Here is a 22,819-nt window from a genome sequence, read left to right on the forward strand (position 1 = left end):
TTCTGACTAATCCATCACTTGCTTTGAACCAGGACTGCAATCCTGGCCTAGTTCACATACAGGTTTTCCTCATCCACTCACTCAAGTCTGCTACTTTTAAGATGGCAGAGCCACAGGGTTTTTGCCCTCCACCTAGAATCAACTAACAGAACTGATGGTTCCATGACCAGCCTAGACTGGAAAGCCAGTTCTCACCAACACAGACTGAGAACAGGGCAGTAATAGGAATAGTCACAGGCAAAAGGGCCAGAAGATACACCCATCTTAACTGAAACTCTAGAAGTTTTTCAAAAATAAATGCTTCTCAATTTGTTGTCTGACTTTGTGCAATCCAGTACTCTAAAATGGTTTCCAATTTCTTTTCTTTTCTTTTTTTTCTGCAGAGGAGGAACTGCCAACTTATGTCATGTCACTGTTACCAGAAGTCTTCAGAACATTTTTGCTTTTGAAAGAATAAGAATATTTTATGGGTCCTTACAGCTATTCTAAAATACCGTTCTCTCAAAACTATCAGGTCCTTTTACACATAACTCTCTCTGTAGCCAATTAAAAAAATGCATTAAAATCACAACAATAAATATATTTTAAAAGCCATCATAATACTCAACTACACAACTTACAAGATTGTGGGCTATTTCTTTGTGTTGTTGCTGCTATTCCCTTAAAGTGTGGTCAAAGCTGAAGTTCGTCCAAACACTGGACTAGACAAAGGCAAAACCACAAAGACAAAATTTATCATGAATTAAACCCAGCTGTACTTTCAGTGTATTTTTCAAGCTCAGTAGAGCCTCCCAGGCATATAGCATTTATGCTCTCACTTTTTGTATTGTTCTCATATTGCTGCTGTAACAAATTACACAAAATCAGTGGCTTAAAACAAATTTATTATCTTACAGTTATATAGGTCAGAAGTCTGACAAAAGTCTCGCCACACTAAAATCAACTTGTCAGCAAGACTGTGTTCCATTTGGAAGCTCTAAAAGAGAATTCATTCCTTATCCCTCCCAGTTTCTAGAGGCTCCCCTCATTCCTTAGCTCCTGGCTGCCTTCTCCAAATCCAGCAATACAGGCCAAGTTCTCATATTACACTACTCAGACACTGACTCTCTTCTGCCTTTTTTCCACTTTTAAGAACTCCCGTGATTTCACTGGGCCCACCCTGATAATCGAGGACATATCTCCCAACCTTGAAGTCAGATGATTAGCAATCCTAATTCCATCTGCTCCCTTGATCCCTTCTTGCCATGTAACCTATGAAAGTAGACATCTTTAGGATGTAGGGAGGTTCATTATCCTGCCTACCATTCCTTCTTATTAAAACCTCTGCTCAGTAAAGACCTCATAAATTTACATTTAGGCATAAATGTCCCCTAGGTTAACATCTTTATCATTTTCAGGGCTACTTATTTTATAAGGAGTAACAATAAAGGGAATAAACCTCTATTGATGGTTTCAGAAATCAGCCATTAGAAGATAAAGGACAAGTATATAAGGAGGTAGACAGAAGTATCCAAGAGACCACATCATTAAGATCAATTACCTTGACTAGACCACAAAAATTGATCATGTCCACATATCTTTTAAAAACCAGTTTTATAAAATAACCTTTAAAAAGTTAAACAGGCTTAGAGCAAATCTGGCAGGTGCCTGATATAAAAATTGAAACTGCAAGATTTCAAAGTACTGGACAAATAAACTATCAGAACTAAGCATTTGCCATAAATGCCAAAATTCTACTCTCTAAACTTTGATTTGAAAATGTAAGTTAATCTTATATTAGTTTTATCTCATTCTGACAGGGTCCACCTATGCTAACTGTATATGTACACAATGTATAAATTATTTTCCATAAGTTTTCAAATTTTCAATGTCATTGTTTTAGTACTACCTTTAGTTTTTTAAAAAGGAAAATGCTTATAGGTGAATACTTCTGTGTATGTTATTCTTCAAGTGGTAAGAGAAGCATGACAAGTAAATAATAGTCTTGAAAACTGCAGAATTTTAAACAATTATAATTTTAAAATTCTATTTAAAAAAACAAGTATAAGAATATTATAAAATCTTAAGTTGTCATTATCAACGCTCTGCTGCTATACTTGCAGGTTTTAAATTCTTGATTTAAGCACTACCATCTCTACAAATGCTCTTGTTCTGACTTGAATGTCTTTTTAAACAACTTTACCTGGTTTATTCTCACTGTCTATCAGGATTCAAGTGAGGTAGTACCTCTTCTGAAAACAATTTCCCAACATGACCTGGATTAAAAGGAGGCACCTCCTATGAGTTTGAATCAAGCCCAGTGCTGCCTTCCATGACACCATTTATCAATAATGCTGCCACTGTTCCCTTATCTAGCCTCCTACTAATCCCAAAGTGTACTAAGCTAGGGATCATATTGTATCCTTGGTATCTCAGTATCTGGCTCACAGTAAATGTTTAAAAATAATGTTTGCTGGATTAGAAATAATACATATCCCTTTAATACAATTAATTTTCAAATAATTCTCAAAAGTTTGATTGGTGGCCTTCTAACCTTTACGAAAGATCAAATTTTTAAAAATGGAAGCAGTGTGGCACACTGGCAAGACACAGACCCTCCCCTTCCCCCCAAACACACCTAAATACCTTATAAAATATGACAATGTTTAAAAATACAGAGCTGAACTGCAAGGTTGCCTGGGTGGCTCAGTCGGTTAAGCATCTGACTTCATCTCAGGTCATGATCTCGCCTTTCCCAAGTTTGAGCCTGTGAGCCCTGTGAGCCCTGAGTTGGGGGGCTCTGTGCTGAAAGCTCAGAGCCTGAAGCCTGCTTCAGATTCTGTGTCTGCCTCTCTCTCTCTCTGCCCCTTCCCCCCTTGCGCTCTCCTTCTCTCAAAAATAAATAAACATTAAAAAAAAATCTGCGAATACCATGTATTTTATCCTAGTAGTGACAATGTGAATTATGTAACTCTGAGACTGATAAGGTATACCCAGTCCAGGGGAGGTAGTCTCGGGCATGCATCCAGGCTAGGCTATGTCTAAGAATACCCCAGCCTCATAACAAATATAAATAAAGTCTGGAAACTATAATTTCAGAAGCACATTACTCAGGTATTACCCTCCACTATATCCTTGTTTATAAAGCACTGGGAATAGGAAGCTGCCTATCTTTTCAATGATGTCATCAATCTCTCCACAAACCATCTTCCTTCTATAACCTACAGATTGATTCAAGCACTGTATGTACATGACTTTCCATCAACCCAAGCAACACAGAGGTGGTAATGTTCTGAATGGCCCCTCAGGGATATGGGTGTATATATCAGGCAAGAAACTGGAACTGAGACTTCTGCTTAAAGCCCAAACCCCAAAAGGGACCACTACTTCAATGAAATGAAAACTTCACGCCCAGAACGTTTGCATGGAAAATTCTACCAGACATTCAAAGATAACATCAATTTTACACAATCTCTTCCAGAAAACAGAACAAAATACTTCCCAACTCATGTTATAAGGTCAGCGCTTCCCTGATATCAAGATAAAGTACAGTAGTCCCTTATCAATGGGCAATACATGCCAAGACTTCCAGTAGATGCCTGAGACCACGGATAGTACCAAACTGTACATAGACTTTTTTCCTATACACACACATGACAAATTTATAAATGAAGCACAGTAAGAGATCAGTAACAATAACTAATAATATAACAGAACAATTATACTGTAATAAAAGTTTTGTGAATGTTCTCTCTCTCTCTAAATATCTTATTGTACTATACTCTCTCTTCTTGTGATGGGAGATGATAAAACGCCTACATGATGAGATCAACTGAAATGAATGATACAGGCACTCTGACATAGTACTAGGCTGCTAATGACCTTCTGATACATCAGAAGATCATTTGCTTCTGGACTGCAGGTGACCTGAGGGAGCCGAAACCATGAAAAGCAAAACTGCAGGAGGATAGTGGGGGTACTACTGTATATGATAACTACAAACCAATATTCCTCATTAATACAGTCATTAAAGTCCTCAACAAAATAACAGCATATCAAATCCGGCAATACATATAAGCACAAATACAAATTATACCACAAAAAAGTGTGGTTTATCTTGGGAACATATAGTTAGATACCCAAAAATCAATGTAAAGAAACACCATATTAAAAATCTAAAGAAACAAATCATCGTATCAATTTAAGCAGAAAAAGCATTTGACAAAATTCAACATCCATTCATGACAAAAACTCAGCAAACTAGAAACAGAATTTTCTCAACCTGATAAAGAGCATCCATGAAAAATCTACAGCTAGCAGTACACTTAATGGTCAAGGACTAAATGTTTTCCCTCTGAGATCAGGAACAAGGCAAAAATGTCCACTCTCACCACTCCTATTCAGTATTTTAGTGGAAGTTTTAGCCAGTTTAAAAAAGCAAGACACAGGCAGCTCTTTCTGCCCATGGGTCCTGTCCCCATGCTTTAATAAAATCACCTTTTGCACTAAAAAAATAAAAAGGTGAATTATAAATAAAAAGGCAAGAAACAAAAGGGATTGTAAAGAAAGAAATAGAACTATACCTGTTTCACAGATGTGACTATTTACCTGGAAAACCAAAAAGACACTACAAAACTCCTCCTACAACTAATAATTGGATTTCATAGTCATGGAATACAAAATGAATGCACAAAAATCATATTCCTATATACTAGCAACAAAGAGCTGGAAAGAAAAAAATTTTTAAATACCGTAACGATAGCGCCTAAGAAAAAAGAAAGCAATAATTATGTATAAATCTGATAAAACAAAGAGAAGGAGCTAAGGTGGCAGAGTAGTAGGAGGACCCTATGCTTGCCTCTTCCCTTGAACACAGATAAATATCAAATCATTCTGTACAATCAATCTGAGGACAGAACAAAATGCACAACCAGAGAGAGACAAGAGGCAACATCATCAAAGTTAGGAGGAGCAGAGACATGTTTTGGGGGAGAACAGCACTATGGAGGGGGAGGGAGCCCTGGTCACAGAGAGAGGCAGGACAGGTGAGAGACAGAGAGAGAGGGAGGGAGGGAGGGAGGGAGGGAGGGAGGAAGAGAGAGGGAGGGAGGGAGGGAGGGAGGGAGGGGTACACACAGGGGATCACACAAGGAAAACACTTCCTCAAAGCCACTGACTGGGAAAAGGAGAGGGGCTGATTACCATGAGTTTTTATAACCAGTGGAGCTCAAAGACTAGAGTTTTAGAAGTCTATGCCATGGCTGATACTGAGCCCTGAGGGTGCTGCAGTGCTCCTGTGGAGAAGGAGGGCAGAGAGCCCAGGAACAGATGGTGCAATCTGAGGATCCCCTGGGAAGCAGTGGGAGAGATGGCTCCCCTTTCTTGGAGCACATCTGGAAGAGGTAGCATTGCCTCTCCAGAGACAAAAGAGCCAGCAGATACCATTACACTCCCCTACCCCTCTGCTCCTATGGAGAAGGAGGGCAGAGAGCCTGGGAGCAGATGGCACGATCTAAGGTTCCCTTGGGAAGCACTGGGAGAGATGTTTCCCCCTTTGTAGAGTACATCTGGGAGAGGTGGCATTGCCCCTCCAGAGACAGAAGAGCCAGCAGGTGCCATTATGCTCCCCTACCCCTCAGCATAGGTACAGAGACACTGGCTGAGGGTGGCTAATCTGGACAGCAGCTCTTTGCTGAACTTTACTCCAAACTCCACAGCCTTGTGCTTTTGTTGAACTGCCCCTCTGGGAGAAACTTGCATCAGTCCCAGCATGGCAAAACCCTCTCTAGAGAACCAGCACAGGTCCTTGCCACAGCAATTCCCTAAAATCTGGAGTTTTAAAACTCAGCTGGCATGGCTAGGAAAAACATGTATGCACCACCCTGCCAAGCAAGAAGATGGCTCAGACACAGGGCAAAGGTAGCGACGTTGAGGGAAGCTTGGGACACACAAGGGGAGATTGCTTGCCACCTGGGAGGGCTTCCTGAATAGCAGTGAGCACGAACTCCGCTCTCAGGGATAAGGGAGAGGGCTGGCGCCGTTTCTCACTCCTGGACCTCAGCATAAACTAACCTCAGTAAGCAGACAGTACCAACAGTGGCAGCACCTAAACTATTTACATCAAGACCCACTCCCCTGCACTCTACAGGTGCTGCTTTTCTTGGGCAAGTGTTCCTGAGAACCAGAGCAGTGACCCCTGCCCCAGAAGACCAGCACAAACCTCCTGTATGTCTACTGACTACAGAGTTCTGTAAAACTTCAGCTCTAGTGGGAAAAGCATCAGGTCTCTTTTAACAAGCACAACAGAACATGCCTAATTAAAACTTGCCATACTCTAGCCAAAGTCCAATCACTCCCTACTGCATGCAAGGAGAAACTCTGCAGAGGACTGACCTAGGGAAAGAGCAGCCAAAACACTGCAGCACAGTGCACACAGCATACACCAGAGACACTTCCCTGAAATACCAGGCCCTGGACAGTATAAGACCTCTTCATAGAGCCATTACTCTCTGGAGCAAGAAACATAACAAGCTTTCCTAACACACAGAAGAAGACAGAGACCTAACACACAGAATATGGACACAGGGATCATGGCCAGGGATCTAATCAAAACAGATACAAGTAATATGCCTGATCCAGGATTTAAAACAACGTAAAGATACTAGCGGGGCTTGACAAAACATAGAAGACACCAGAGTCCCTTACCTCAGAGATAAAAGACCTAAAAACTAGTCAGGCTGAAATGAAAAGTGCAATAATTGAGATTCAAAACCAACTAGATATAAGGACCACACGATGGAAGAAGCAGAGGAAGGCATAAGTGATATAGAAGATAAAATTATGGAAAATGATGAAGCTGAAAAGAAGAAAAGAAAAATACCAGCATACAAATCCAGGAGGCACTGAGAACTCTCATCAACATCAATAAAAGCAGGCCAACATCAAGACATAGCATAAATCTGCAAAACCAGAGATAAAGAAAAAAGTCCTAAAAGCAGCAAGACAAAAGAAGTTCCTAACTTACAAGGAAAGTTTTTAAAAATAAGGTTAGCAACAGATCTCTCCACAGAAACTTGGCAGGCCAGTTACCCATGTGCTGAATGAGAAAAATATGCAGCCAAGAAAACTATCCAGCAAGGCAGCCATTCAGAACAGAAAGAGAGATAGTTTCCGAGATAAACATAAGCTAAAGGAGTTCATGACCACTAAATCAGCCCCGCAAGGGAACTCTTTGGGGGTGCCTGGGTGGCTCAGGGAGTTAAGCGTCCAACTTTGGCTCTGGTGATGTTCTCGCTGTTAGTGAGTTCGAGCTACACTTTGGGCTCTGTGCTGAGAGCTCAGAGCCTGGAGCCTGCTTCGGATTCTGTGCCTCCTCCTCTCTCTCTCTGCCTCTCTCCTGCTCACACATGCACTCATGTGCTGCGCTCGCTCTCTCGCTCTCTCTCTCTCAAAAGTGAACATTAAAAAAATTTTTTTTTACATAAAGGGAACTCTTTGAGTGGGAAAGACAGACCAAAAGCACCAAAGATTAGAAAAGAACACATAAAATCTCCAGAAACAACAATAAAACAAAAAACAATAAAATGGCACTAAATTCCTATCTATCAACAATCACTCTTAATATAAATGGACTAAATGCTCCAATCAAAAGACATAAGGTGTCAGAATGGATTAAAAAACAAGACCCATCTTTGTGCTGCTTACAAGATACTCATTATAGACCTAAAGACACCTGCAGATTGAAAGTGAGGGGATGGAGAACCATTTATCATGTTAATGGACATCAAAAGAAAGCTGGAGTAGCCATACTTATATCAGACAAACTAGATTTATTTTAAAAAATTTTAAGTTTTTTTAATGTTTATTTTGGAGAGACCAAGTGAGACAGAGCATGAATAGGGGAGGGGCAGAGAGAAAGGGAGACACAGAATCCGAAGCAGGTTCCAGGCTCTGAGCTGTCAGCACAGAGCCCAACACGGGGCTCGAACCCACAAATTGTGAGATCATGACCTCAGCTGAAGTCAGATGCTTAACCGACTGAGTCACCCAGGCGCCCCAGACAAACTAGATTTTAAACCAAAGACTACAGCAAGGGATGAAGAAAGGCACAATATCATAATAAAGGGGTCTACCCAACAGGATCTAACAATTGAAAATGTTTATGTCCCCAACCTGACAGAACCCAAATATATAAAACAATAAATAACAAACATAAAGGAACTCATTGATAATAATAAAATAAGAGTAGGGAACTTTAACACCTCACTTACATCAGTGGACAGATCATCTAAGCAGAAGATCAACAAGGAAACAATGGCTTTGAATGACACACGGGGCCAGATGGACTTAACAGACATATTCAAAAATTTCATCCTAAAGCAACAGACTACACATTCTTTTTGAGTGCACAAGGGACATTCTCCAGAACAGATCACACACCAGGTCACAAATCAGGCCTCAACCAGTACAAAAAGACTGAGATTATGCCATGCATGTTTTCCAACTACAGCACTGTGAAACTTGAAATCAACCACAAGAAAATATTTGGAAAGACCACATATACATGGAGGTTAAAGAATGTCCTACTAAAGAAAGAATGGGTTAACCAGGAAATCAAAGAATAAAAAACAAACAAACAAACATGGAAACATACAATAATGAAAACACAATGATCCAAAACCTTTGAGACACAGCAAAAGCAGTAATAAGAGGAAAGTATACAGCAATACAGGTCTACTTCAAGAAACAAGCAAGATCTCAAATATGCAACCTAACCTTACTCCTAAAGGAGCTAGAAAAAGAAAAACAAATAAAGCCTAAAGCCAGCAGAATGAAGAAAATAATAAAGAATAGAGCAGAAATAAATGTCAAAGAAACAAAACAAATCAAACAAAAGAAATCAAAAACCGTACAACAGATCAAAGAAACCAGGAGCTGGTTCTCTAAAAGAATTAATAAAATTGATAAAAACCCCGAGTCATATTTATCAAAAACAAAGAGAAAGGACCCCAATAAATAAAATCACAAATAAGAAAGAAGAGATCACAACCAACACTACAGAAATACAAACAATTATTAGAAAATATTATGAAAAATTATATGTCAATGAACAGGGTAATTTTCAAGAAATGGATAAATTCCTAGAAATATATAACCTCCCAAAACTGAAATAGGAAGAAATAGAAAACCTGAACAGACTCATAACCAGCAGAGAAATTGAATTAGTAATCAAAAATCTCCCAACAAAGAAAACTCCAGGGCCAGATGGCTTCCGAAGGAATTCTACCAAACATTTAAAGAAGAGTTAGTACCTATTCTCAAACTGTTCCAACAATAGAAATGGAAGAAAAACTTTCCATCTCATTCTGAGGCCAACATTACCTTGATTCCAAAACCAGACAAAGACCCCACTAAAAAAGAGAATTACAGGCCAATATCCCTGATGAACATGGATGCAAAAATTCTAAACAAAATATTAGCAAATTGAGTCCAACAGTACATTAAAAAATCATTCACCACGATCAAGTGGGATTTCTTCCTGGGCTGCAAAGGTAGTTCGATATTCACAAATCAATCAACATGCTATACCACATTAATAAAAAAAAAGGATAAGAACCATAAATCCTCTCAACAGATGCAGAAAAAGCCATTTGTTAAAGTACAGCATCCATTCTTAATAAAAACCCTCAACAAAGTTAAGGATAAAGGGAACACACTTCAACATCATAAGGGCCATATACAAAAAACCCACAGCTAATATAATCCTCAATGGGGAAAACTGGAGAATTTTTTCCTCTATGGTCAAGTACAAGACAGGGATGCCTATTCTCACCATTGTTAGTTAATAAATTACTGGAAGTCCTAGTCTCAACAGTCAGGTAACACAAAGAAATCAAAAGCATCCAAATTGGCAAGGAAGAAGTCAATCTTTCATTATTTGCAGATGACATGATACTCTGTAGAAAACCCCAAAGACTCCCACCAAAAATTGCTAGAACTGATACACGAATTTAGTAAAGTTGCAGGATACAAAATCAACGTACAGAAATCTGTTGCATTTCTAAACACTAATAATGAAGCAGCAGTAAGAGACATCACAGAATTGATCCCATATACAACTGCACCGGAAGATACCTAGGAATAAACCTAACCAAAGAGGTAAAGATGTGTACTCTGAAAGCCATACAACACTTATGGGAGAAACTGAAAATGACACAAAGAAATGGTAAAACATTCCATGCTAATGGATTAGAAGAACAAATACTCTTGAAATGTCTTTGCTATCCAAAGCAATCTACACATTTAATGCAATCCCTACCAAAACACCAACATTTTTCACAGCACTAAAACAAACAATCCTAAAATTTGTCCAGAACCACAAAAGACCCTAAATGGCCAAAGCAATCTTGAGAAAGAAAAGCAAAGCTGGAAGCTTCACAATTCCAAACTTCAAGTTACATGACCAAGCTGTAGTGATCAAGACAGTATGGTACTGGCAAAAAAACAGATACATAGATCAAAGAATGGAATAGAAAATCCAGAAATGGATTTGGATTTCCCAAAACTATATGTCAACAAATCTTCGACAAAGCAGGAAAGAATATTCAGCGGAAAAAAGTCTCTTCAACAAACGGTGTTGGGAAAACTGGACAACAACATGCAAAAGAATGAAACTGGACCACTTACTTATACTATACCCAAAAATTATTCCAAAAGGGATGAAAGACCTAAATGTGAGATAGAAGAACATCAAAATCCTAGAGAACACAGGCAGCAACCTCTCTGACATCAGCCGTGGCAACTTTACTTAGATACGTCTCCTGAAGAAAGGGAAACAAAAGCAAAAATGAACTACTGGGACTTCATCAAGATAAAAGCTTCTTCATAGCAAAGGAAACAATCAACAAAACTAAAAGGCAACCTTTGAACTGAAAGAAGGTATTTGCCAATGACATACCCAATAAAGGGTTAGTATCCAAAATCTATAAAGAACTTATCAAACCCAACACCCAAAAAACAAATAACCCAGTGAATAAATGGGCAAAAGACATGAAAAGACACTTTTCCAAAGAGGACATCCAGATAGCTAACAGACATATGACAAAATGCTCAACATCACTCATCATCAGAGAAATACAAATCAAAACCACAATGAGATACCACCTCATACCTGTCAGAATGGCTAAAACGAACAACTCAGACAACAGAGGTTGGCAAGGATGCAGAGAAAGAGGAACCCCTTTGGCACTGCTGGTAGGAATGCAAACTGGTGCAGCCACTCTGGAGAACAGTATGGAGGCTCCTCAAAAAATAAAAAATAGAACTACCCTCCGACCCAGCAATTGTACTACCAGGTATTTATCCAAAGGATACAGGAGTGCTGATTCGAAGGGGTACATGCAGTCCAATGTTTACAGTAGCACCACTGACAATAGCCAAATTATGAAAGGAGCCCAAATGTCCATCAACTGATGAATGGATAAAGATGATGTGGTTATGTATGTATGTATGTACACATACATACACACATACACAATGGAATATTACTCAGTGGTCTAAAAGAATTAGGGGTGCCTGGATGGCTTATTCGGTTAATTGTACGACTTCAGCTCAGGTCATGATCTCACAGTGCATAGGTTCAAGCCCCACATCAGGCTATGTGCTGACAGCTCAGAGCCTGGAGCCTGCTTCAGATTTTATGTCTCCCTCTCGCTCTCTGACCCTCCCCCAGTCATGCTCTGTCTCCCTTCCCTCTCTCAAAAATGAATAAAAGTTAAAAAAAATTTTTTTTTAAAGAATGAAATCTTACCATTTGCAACAACATGGATGGAACTAGAATGTATTATGCTAAGCAAAGTAAGCCAGTCAGAGAAAGACAAACATCATGATTTCACTCATATGTGGAATTTAAGAAACAAAACATAAACATAGGGGAAGGGAAGCAAAAATACGATAAAAACAGAGAGAGACACAAACCATAAGAGACTCTTAAATACAGAGAACTGAAGGTTGCTGGTGGGGTGTTGGGTGGGGGGATGATGGGCTAAATGGGTGATGGACATTAAGGAGGGCACTTCCACATTAATGAGCACTGGGTGTTGGGATGTGCACTGGGTATTATATGTAAGTGATAAATCAGTAAATTCTATTCCTGAAATCATTATTATATGTTAACTAACTTGGATTTAAATAAAATTTAAAAAAAAGAAAGAAATGGGCAGAAGACATGAGTAGACAATTTGCCAAAGAAGACATACAGACGGCTAATAGACATGTGAAAATATTCTCAACATCACTCATATCAGGGAAATACTAATGAAAAATTACAATGAGGCATCACCTCACACACGTCTAAATGACTAAAATTAACAACAAAGAAAACAACAGATGTTGGTGAGGATGTGGAAAAAGGAGGACCTTCTCACACCGCTGGTGGGAATGTGAACTAGTACAGCCACTCTGAAAAACAATATGGCGGCTCCTCAAAAAGTTAAAAATAGAACCTACCCTACAATCCAGCAATTGAACTACCAGGTGTTTACCCAAAGGATACAAAAATACTGATTTGAAGAGACACATGCACCTCAATGTTTATAGCAGCATTATCAACAAAAGCTAAATTATGGAAAGAACCCAAATTTCCATCAACTGATGAATGGATAAAGAAGATGTGGGAGATATAGATAGATATAGATACACACACACACACACACACACACACACACACACGAATATTACTCAGCCATCATTAAGAATGAAATCTTACCACTTGCAAAGACTTGGATGGAGCTAGAGTGTATAATGCTAAGCGAAGTAAGTCAGGGAAAGACAAATACCATGTGATTTTACTCATATGTAGAATTTAAGAAACAAAACAGATGAACATAAGGGGAAAAAAAGAGGCAAACCATAAACTAGACTCTTAACCATAGATAACTGCTGGAGGGGAGGTGGGCTAGATGGGTGATGGGTATTAAGGAGAGCACCTGTGATGAGTACTGGGTGTTGTATGTTACTGATTAATCATTAAATTCTACTCCTGAAACTACTGTTACAACATATGTTAATTAAATGGAATTTAAATAAAAACTTGGGGGAAAAAATCTAACAAAACATACAGGATCTATATGCTGAAAACAGTAAGACACCGATGAAAGAAATCAAAGAAGACCTAAATAACTGGAGAGACTATGTTCATCAAATGAAAGAGTCAGCATAGCAGAGATATCAGCTTTCCTTAAACTGTCTAAAGATTTAAGGCAATTACAATAAAAATTCCAGCAGAACTTTTTGTAGATATAGATAAACCAATTCTAAAACGTAAATGGAAAAGCAAAGGAGCTAGAAAAGCCAAAACAACTTTGCAAAGGAGGAATAAAGTTGTAAAGTCACACTAATTTCAAGACTTATAACAATAAAACTAGAGAAACCAAGAGCATCCAGACATATACCCACATAAATACGGCCAAATGGTATTTGACAAAGGTGCAAAAGTCAGTCAATAGAGAAAGGAAGCTCTTTTCAACAAATGATATTGGAACAAATGAACATTCATTTGCAAAAAAGGAACCCTGACCTAAACCTCATACCTTACACAAAAATTAACTTGAAATCGATAACAGATATACATACAAACTGTAAAAGTTTTAGAATAAAACACAGGATTAGCCACATGGTAAAGTTAACATCACTAGCGATTAAGTCATATTGATAACATGTCCTTCTGATACGATATGATGAAAATGGCAATTCACCTCTGTGGTATTCTTTCCAAAATCCCACAACCCAAGTATAACCATAACAAAAAGAGACACACCCAAACTGAAGGACATTTAACAAAATACCTGACCCAAACTCCTTAAATCTGTAAAGAAGATAAAAATTAAGGAAATACAGATGTTTTCAAAGACCAGAGACTAAACAAACTAAGGAGACATGATGACTAAATGCCTGGATCCTAAAACAACTTCAGTGGAAAAACTAGTTAAATAACAAGGGAGCAATGTTAGTTTCTCAGTTCTGACACACGTATCATGGTGATATAAGCTATTAACAGTAAGGGAAACTGGTTGAAGGTATAGCAGATCAGTCTGTACTATCTTTGCAACTTTCTGTAAATTGAAAAAAATCAAAATTGTTTTGAAGTTTTCTTTGTTTTTGTTTTGTTTTGTTTTTTAAGTAGCAGAAACCTCTGTACCCTGGGGCAAAGAGTTCTTAAACACAGCATGAAACATGACCCATAAAGTAAAATACTGATAAACTGATAGGACAATACATCTATTAGAATACATCTAAAATAAAAAATACTGACATTGAGTGTTGATGAAGATGTAGAGCAACTAAAACTCTCATACATTGCTGGTGGGAATGCAGAATTGTTCAGTCCCTCGGGAAATCAGTTTGGCCATTTCTGTTTTTCCTTTTTTTTAATTAAGTTTTTATTTTAATTATAGTATAGTTAACATACAATGTTATACTAGTTTCAAGTGTATAGTGATTCAACAATTCCATACGTCACCCAGTGCTCATCATGACAAAAGCACTCCTGAATCTCCATCACCTATTTCATCCATCCTCCCACCAACCTCTGGTAACCATTGGTTTGTTCTCTATAATCAAGCATCTGTTTTTCGGTTTTTCTGTTTTTTTTCCCCTTTGCTCATTTGTTTTGTTTCTTAAATTCCATGAGTGAAATCATATGGTATTTGTCTTATTTCATTTAGCATTATATCCTCTCTCTCTCCATCTATGTTGTTGCAAATGGCAAGGTTTCATTCTTTTTTATGGTTGAATAATACCAGTGTCTGTGTGTGTGCACCACACACACCATATCTTCTTTATCTGTTCTTCTATCAATGGACACTTGGGCTACTTTCATATCTTAGCTATTGTAAATAATGCCGTTATAAACATAAGGGTGCATGTATCCATCCCTTTGAATTAGTGTTTCTATTTTTAGGGGGTAAATACCCAATAGTGTGATTACTGGATTGTAGGGTAGTTCTATTTTTAACCTTTTGAGGAACCCCCTACTGTACTCCACAGTGGCTGAACCAGTTTACATCCCCACCAAAAGTGCAAGAGGATTCCTTATTTCTCCATATCCTCACCAACACTTACTGTTTCTCGTGATTTTGACTTTAGACATTCGGACAGGCATGAGATGATATTCTCATTGTAGTTTTGATTTACATTTCCTTGATGATGAGTATCTTTTCATGTGTCTGTTGGTTACCTGGGTGTCTTTGGAGAAATGTCTGTTCATGTCTGCACATTTTTTAATTAGAATATTTATTTTTTGGGTGTTGAGTTGTACCAGCTTTTTATATATTTTTTATACTAATCTTTATCAAATATGTCATTTGCAAATATCATCTCCCATTCTGAGTGTTTCCTTTTAGTTTTGTTGGCTGTTTCCTTCACAGTGCAGAAGCTTTTTATTTTGATGCAGTCCCAATAGTATATTTTGGCCACTTCTTATAAAGTTAAAAATATGCACCTACCATATGACTAGCAATCTCACCCTAGGCATTTATCCCAGTGAACTAAAAATGTACTTTTATACAAAAATCTGTTCACAAATATTTATAACAGCTCTATTCATAAATGCCTAAACCTAGAGGTGCCTGGGTGGCTCAGTCAAACATCTGACTCTTGATTTCAGCTCAGGTCATGATCTCACAGTTCGTGAGATCGGGCCCCACACTGGGATCTGTGCTGACAGCAGGAAGCTTGCTTGGGATTCTCTCTCTCCCTCTCTCTCTGCCCCTCCCCTGCTCACAAACTCTTTCTCTCTCTCTCTCTCTCAAAAATAAACTTTAAAAATAATAAATATAAATGCCCAAACCTAAAAACAACCCTAATGTCATTCAAGGAGTGAATGAATAAACAAACCAGTATATATCCAGACAACAGAATACTGCTCAGCAATAAAAAGGAACAAACTATTGATACAGAATTACTTCAAAGGATCTCAAAAGCATTATGTTGAGTAAAAGAAACTAGTCTCAAATAGTTACTACATAATTCCATCTCTATGACATTCTTAAAAGGAAAAAACTATCAAAACTAAAAATATATCAGTGATTGCAGGAAATTATAATGGACAAGAAGAGCTTTTTGGGAAGTTACAGAACTGTTCTATATTCTGATTGTGGCGGTAGTTTTAAGAAACCTATACATAGGAACATGTGTGTGACTGGGTTGGGTAAGCATCTAACTTAGTTTGGGCTCAGGTCATGATCTCATAGTTCATGAGATCAAGCCCCATGTCAGGCTCTGTGCTGACACTGCCCTGTCTCTCTGTCTCTCTGCCCCTTCCCTGCTTGTGCTGTCCCTATCTCTCTCAAAATAAATAAATACACATTTAAAACAAACAAAACCCTATACATATGTGTTGAAGTTCAATGAACTATTCATCAAAAAAAGGTTAATTTAACTATATACTAATTTTAACTAAAAATTTTTTAAAGTAAATGTAAAGGTTAAAAAAGCTAACAAGAGATTTTCATTAATATATAAAAAGAAATAGATCACTAACATGTACTGCATTAATACATAGAAAGGTTTCACTCACTCATTCAATAATTATTTTTAAACTAAAAAATATGTGTCAAACACAATTTTGGGAAATAAATATTAAACAGTTGATCAGAATGAATATATTTTGCCTATGGAATGGACATGAATTGGGGGGGACCAGTTGTCAAAGTGTATGGGTTATACACTGCTCCCTCAAAATACATGTCTATCTAGAAGCAAAAAAAAAAAAAAAAAAAGGTTGAACAGAGATTTAATAACAGCATTCAAATTTTGATAAACACATTATGTACCACTATCTTACTAAATCATCACAATTATTCTTAAAGGTACATATTATTTATTACTCTGTCTTTATGAACATAGAAACCAACTCAGAAAAATTGCCCAAAACTGAAAATAAGTACTTGAGCTAGAAATTCAACATAAGTATGTCTCATTCACTGTCTGCCCAAACAGTAGGTGTTCAATTAATGGTAAATGAGGTGAATGAGTGAGTACATGCAAAATCATGTTCTGTGACACCATGCTGCCTTCCGGTCTTTTGCCATTTTAAATGTATATATTCACATTTTAAAAGATCCGAAGAGAATCTGGATTGATTACATTAAATGGCAATTTATTAAATTCCTCTTATACTTGTTTAAATTCAGTTTTTAAAAGTTCACACTAAAATGACAGGCATATTTATGAAACAATATACAGTTTATTTGCATTTGCAATTAGTTTTCTTTTTTTTTTTTTTAAGCAAGCTACATAGTCTACTTGCTATAGTAATCACACTGAAATGAAGAAAAAAAAGAAGCAAAGAAATTATCATTTTCCCCTTTATTGAAATTCTTCAATAAAAAATCAAGAGACCAACTCATACCAACAGACAAACATAAAACCAGTATATAAATGTATTTTACCTAGGTGTCCTTTCTTGACCATACACTCATACTTGAGACATTTTGGTAGTGGTATGCTTCAATACCACCCCTACCAAAATGAGATAAAGACCTTTTAAGTGTGATGTACCTCTTATATTAATCCATCACATTTATAATTTAGATATGATGAGTTATGATGTTATCATGTAACTGAGATCAACATTTTATTTCAATTTAATTTCCAACAATACACATTAAGTTTTCTACAGTAAGTAAATGTTTCATGCTAGTCATCAGAATTATAGTTAGGCTCTACCCTAGATAATGAAACAAACTGCAGAAAAGAAAACAGCAGGCCTGTGACTACTATCCTTAGAATGGCCTGCTTGCAAGGCTGACCTTTGGCAGGCACTTAGGAATTTGGATTTGGAGAAGGTTCTCAAAAAACTCTTCAATAAGAGTTACTGTGCTTAAACTACACAATGTGGTTTATGTTGAACACCAGCTTTTCTTCTGGGAATCTGAAATTTTGTTATGTACCGGTCAGAAGGTGCCAGCCCCCAAATACAAACCCTGAAAGCTGAGCCGCTAACAACCTTCGTTGGTAGATGTTTCATATGTGTTGTTACAACTTATTGTTAAGGGAATTTAAGTATATCCTGAGTAACTCCATCAGGAAAGGATTCAAACACTTCCTCCAACTTTGCCTCGGGCACCTTTTCTCTAGATTGATATTGTTAGCATAATAAATCATAGTAAGTGTAACCTCGGGCTGAGTTCTATTCATCCTCCTGACAAATCACTGAACCTGGGGGAGGTCTTGGGGTCTCCCAACACACACACTAAAAGTTACCTGAGTAAAATGTATACTTACCATCTTACCAGGCAATGTGCTCTCGGAGGAAAGTCATTATTCATACACAACAAATCTTGCATAGACTGTGGAATAACATCTACAAAAACATTTCATAATGAAAAAATTAGTATGTTCATTCTAAGGCAAAATTTTGTAACATGATTTAAAAAAATCGTATTACATAACATGTCTTGCTAGTCCATATAGTTATGCAATTGCTTAAAGATTTATATCTAGGGCTATCTCTAAGATTTGGGGTGAAAAAGGTGTCCTTCTCATGGGGGCCTGGGTGGCTCAGTTGGTTAAGCATCCGACTTCAGCTCAGGTCATGATCTCATGGTTTATGAGTTTGAGCCCTGCATTGGATTCTGCTGATAGCTCAGAGCCTGGAGCCTGCTTTGGTTTCTGTGTCTCCCTCTCTCTCTCTCTCTGACCTTCCCTGACTTGCGCTCTGTTTTTCCTCTAAAAAATGAATAAACATTAAAAAAAAATAAAATACAATAAAGATGTCTCTCTCTCAATGTCTTTTATTTCTAAAAAGCCAGCTTCTAAGTATTGTTCCCATGTTTATAATATTTTCCTTTCTTCTATGTCATGACTCAAACAGTTCCTCAGCCTTACTAGAAAGCCATGTTTTATCTCTTCTTCTTGGTCTGCCCTTGTCTCTACTTTTCTTCAAAACTACTTACAGTCCTGTCACTTCCTTACCACCTCCTATGGCCAGCCTTTGCTGGCCTCTGGCCATCTTAAGTGTTCTTATAAAACCATTAACCAGGTTCCCACTTATAACCCATGTATCTTTAAGCACTTGTAACTTATAATAAGATACTCACGTATATCATCCTTATTCATTTATAAATGCATAATAAACTCAAAGCATAAAAAATATTTATAACATTTCCTTTGTTGTATAGTCATAATTCCTTAGCAAATTTATGTTTAATTACCTTTTAAAAAAGAGTATATAGGAGAACACTAATGACTTGATGCTTTAACTAAAGCCAACAAACAACTCCAACAAAATAAACTATCAGTGCTCAAATCTTCTGACCTCCGAAAATATAGTTTTAAATGTGTATCTCCAAATTAAATGAATTGATGGTTTACTTGTAACTTCTACCACTAGGTACAGCTTCAATCACAACCAAATTCAAACTGCATCATACATATATACATATGTACATATACATACATACAACAATAATGACTTAACTAAAATCCATTCATCTTCTCTCAGACCACAGTTCATCTCAGAAACACGGATTCTGAGGCTCCTGGGTATCTCAATCGGTTGAGAGTCTAACTCTTGATTTCGGCTCAGGTCATGATCTCATGGGTTGTGAGACCGAGTCCCATGTTGGGCTCTGCACTGACAGCATGGAGCCTACTTGAGATTTTCTCTCTCCCTTTCTCTCTACCCTTCCCCATCCCACACTCTCTCTCTGTCCCTCTCTCTCAAAACAAATAAACATTAAAAAAAAAAAACCCAAAAAACACTGATTCTAAGCCTCCTTATTTTAACAGCTTCTTCTTGATGTTCCTCAAATTAATAGCACTTAAGATTTCTCTCCCTTTAACAGTTTGCTTCATTAATGAGCAAAATGTTGGAACTGGAACTTTCTGGGCTATTATCAGACTTCCCACCAGCTGCATATATTTCCCTCTTCCCCTTCCTCCTCAAGTACACTTATTCATATTCTGGTTTAATTATTTTACTGTATAAATTGTCTTAATTATGTGTATATATAGTCAGTGTGATCTGCCCTAGTTTACAAATCTGAATGTGGATGCTATCTACTTGTTTTGTTTCTAAGAATGCCAATAATAAAGGTAATATAATTTTATTCCTATACAAGAAAAGGCACAAATATTTCAGGCCTATACTTACAAATAATATCTGTATTGACCAGAAAAACTTTTTTTCTTAATTTATTTTTTTCAGTTGAAGTATAATTGACATATAACATTATCTTAGTTTCATGTGTATGACATAACAACTTGGTAAATGTATACACTGCAAAACGATCAACATAAATCTAGTCAACATCTGTCACCAGTTAAAAAACATTTTCTTGTCATAGAATTTTTAAGATTTACTCTCTGAGTAACTTTCAAATATGCAATACAGTACTATTAACTATAGTTGCCATGCTATACATTAATTACATTCCTAGGACTTACTTATAACCACGAGTGTACCTTTTGACCCTCTTCATCCATGTTGCCCACCCCCCCCCCCCCCCCCCCCCAACCTCCATCTCTGGGAACCACCAATCTGTTCTCTTTAACTATGAGGTTGGTGAGTTTTGTTTTTGTTCTTGTTTTTGTTTTTTAGATTCTACATATAAGAGAGAACATATAATAAATGTCTTTCTCTGTCTGACTTATTTCACTTAGCATGATGCCTTCAATTGCCCTGAAAAATTTAAACACACATTCTGTGTATTTATTTTTTGAGTGAGTTAAGAAGGGCATCTGACTGAAAGCTGCAAAATTAATACTGTTTTAACACCTTGCTCACTCACTATTATATACCATTCTATCTCAGGACAGAGATTTTGGATGATTTGACCTATGAACTACAAGCACCATTTATGGAGATTTGAGCAATGTGACCTATTACCAACCATAAGCACTATTTACTGAGTACCTAGCATGGGTGAGGTCCTGATATAGGTGCTCATATACACTATCTCATTAAACCTTCCCATTAATCTGCTGGGTGGTATTACTTTGCTTTTCAAGTGAGATAACTCAGACTTAGAAAGGTCAAGTAACTAGTAAGAAGAAAAGCCAGAATTTTAATCCACTTGATCTGACAAATTATGGGGTATATCCAAAACACTATCCTGACAAATGAGTAATTTTATTTTTTTAATATTTATTTATTTTTGAGAGAGACAGAGACAGAATGCGAGTGGGTTGGGGCAGACAGAGAGGGAGGCACAGAATCCAAAGCAGGCTCCAGGCTGCAAGCTGTAAGCACAGAGCCTGACATGGGGCTCGAACTCATGACCTGTGAGAACATGACCTGAGCCGAAGTCGGGCGCTCAACCAACTGAGCCACCCAGGTGCCCCAGAGTAATTTTATTCTTAAATCCTTCAAATCCAGGTTTAATTCTCCATTACACCTTCTCTGATCTCTCTCAATTAGACCTGACCACATCTCCTCTAAACTTCAGCAGAAGTTTAAAGAACTTTATCTGTGCTCTGGGACTGAACTTACCACTTTCTACCTCCTACTGCTGTGACCTCATCTCCCCTATTCGAACGTAAATTTCTTATAACTGTGGATTCAACTGAGCTTAGCAAAGTACCTAGAACATGTTAGGCACTCAATAAATATTTGCTAACCTAATTAACTTTGAAATGAATGATGCTATAAAAATTCCTCTAAAAAGATCATACTCTGAAAATAAAACAAAAAAGATCATACTCTGTTTCAGATGTGGTGAAACAACTCTGCAGAGGTAAAACATCTCCAGAGATACTACTTTATATATATATTTTTTTAAGTTTATATATTTATCTTGAATGAGAGAGAGAGAAGGGGAGGGTCAGAGAGAGAGGGAGAGAGAATCACAAGCAGGCTCTGCACTGCCAGTGCAGAGCCCCACGCAGGGCTTGAACCCACGAACCGTGAGATCATAACCTGAGCTGAAATCCAGAGTCATATGCTTAACCAAATGAGCCACCCAGGCGCCCACAGAGGACAGTACTTAATGAAGAGAACTAAATTCATAATTCAAAATTATAATCACTCTTACAGTCATTAGTTTAAAAATAACTAGTAACACAGGGCACCTGGGTGGCTCAGTTGGGTTAAATGCCTGACTCCTGATTTTGGGGCAGGTCATAATCTCATGGTTCATGGGATCGAGCACTATATTGGGCTCTGCAATGACAGCACAGAGCTTGCTTGGGATTCTCTCTCTCCCCCTCTCTCTGCCCCACCCCTACACGCTCACACTCTCTCTCTCTTAAACAAACATTAATAAAACTAAAATAAAATAAAATAAAGATAATTAGTAACAACTTACCTTCCAATACTTCATCCTTTCCTTCTTTGTCAGTGGAGTCTTGTACAAGATAATGATGAGTGACTGAGAACTTGAAATCAGCAAAGGAAATTTCATCTGATTTCTCTTCCCATGTGCCAGAAGTAAATACACCCTATATTTAACAATGGAAAAATACCCATTTTTAAAAAGAAAATTCCCTTAGAATATCAACTATCAAGTGACATGCAAAATTAAAATTTTGAAATAATTTTTGAGATAAATATATAAAATAATATACAGTAAATTCCATGCCTCTAACATACAAAAAAAATTCCTACCATTAGCAGAATCTGGTTACATTTAGCTAAAAATGATTAAATTTTATCAATTTTAAAATTTAGAAAAAATACAAGGCAATAAAATATACTTTTATTCTAAAAATCTCAAATCCAATAACATCACTATATAGTGCACCACATTATTAGACATCAGAAATAGCTTAATAAAAAAAGCAGTTTGTAGACTCAATTTAAGTGACATGACATTTGTAGCACTTACTTAGCATGTTTTTG

General features: G+C 37.3%; 1 protein-coding gene across 3 annotated transcripts in view; it reads right to left on the reverse strand.

Annotated features, from left to right (window-relative positions):
• The window catches only part of RAB3GAP1 (RAB3 GTPase activating protein catalytic subunit 1), a 111,034-nt gene that overhangs the window by 66,577 nt on the left and 21,638 nt on the right, over positions 1 to 22,819 (reverse strand). For all 3 annotated transcript variants that reach the window (XM_049616180.1, XM_049616181.1, XM_049616182.1), the window contains 2 exons: positions 22,287 to 22,419; positions 18,265 to 18,343 (listed from right to left, as the gene is read on the reverse strand). In XM_049616180.1, the coding sequence (XP_049472137.1) occupies positions 18,265 to 18,343; positions 22,287 to 22,419 (212 nt within the window). The remainder of the gene's footprint in view (positions 1 to 18,264; positions 18,344 to 22,286; positions 22,420 to 22,819) is intronic.

Source organism: Panthera uncia (assembly GCF_023721935.1).
Source record: "Panthera uncia isolate 11264 chromosome C1 unlocalized genomic scaffold, Puncia_PCG_1.0 HiC_scaffold_3, whole genome shotgun sequence".
In the NCBI taxonomy this organism is placed as follows: domain Eukaryota; kingdom Metazoa; phylum Chordata; class Mammalia; order Carnivora; family Felidae; genus Panthera; species Panthera uncia.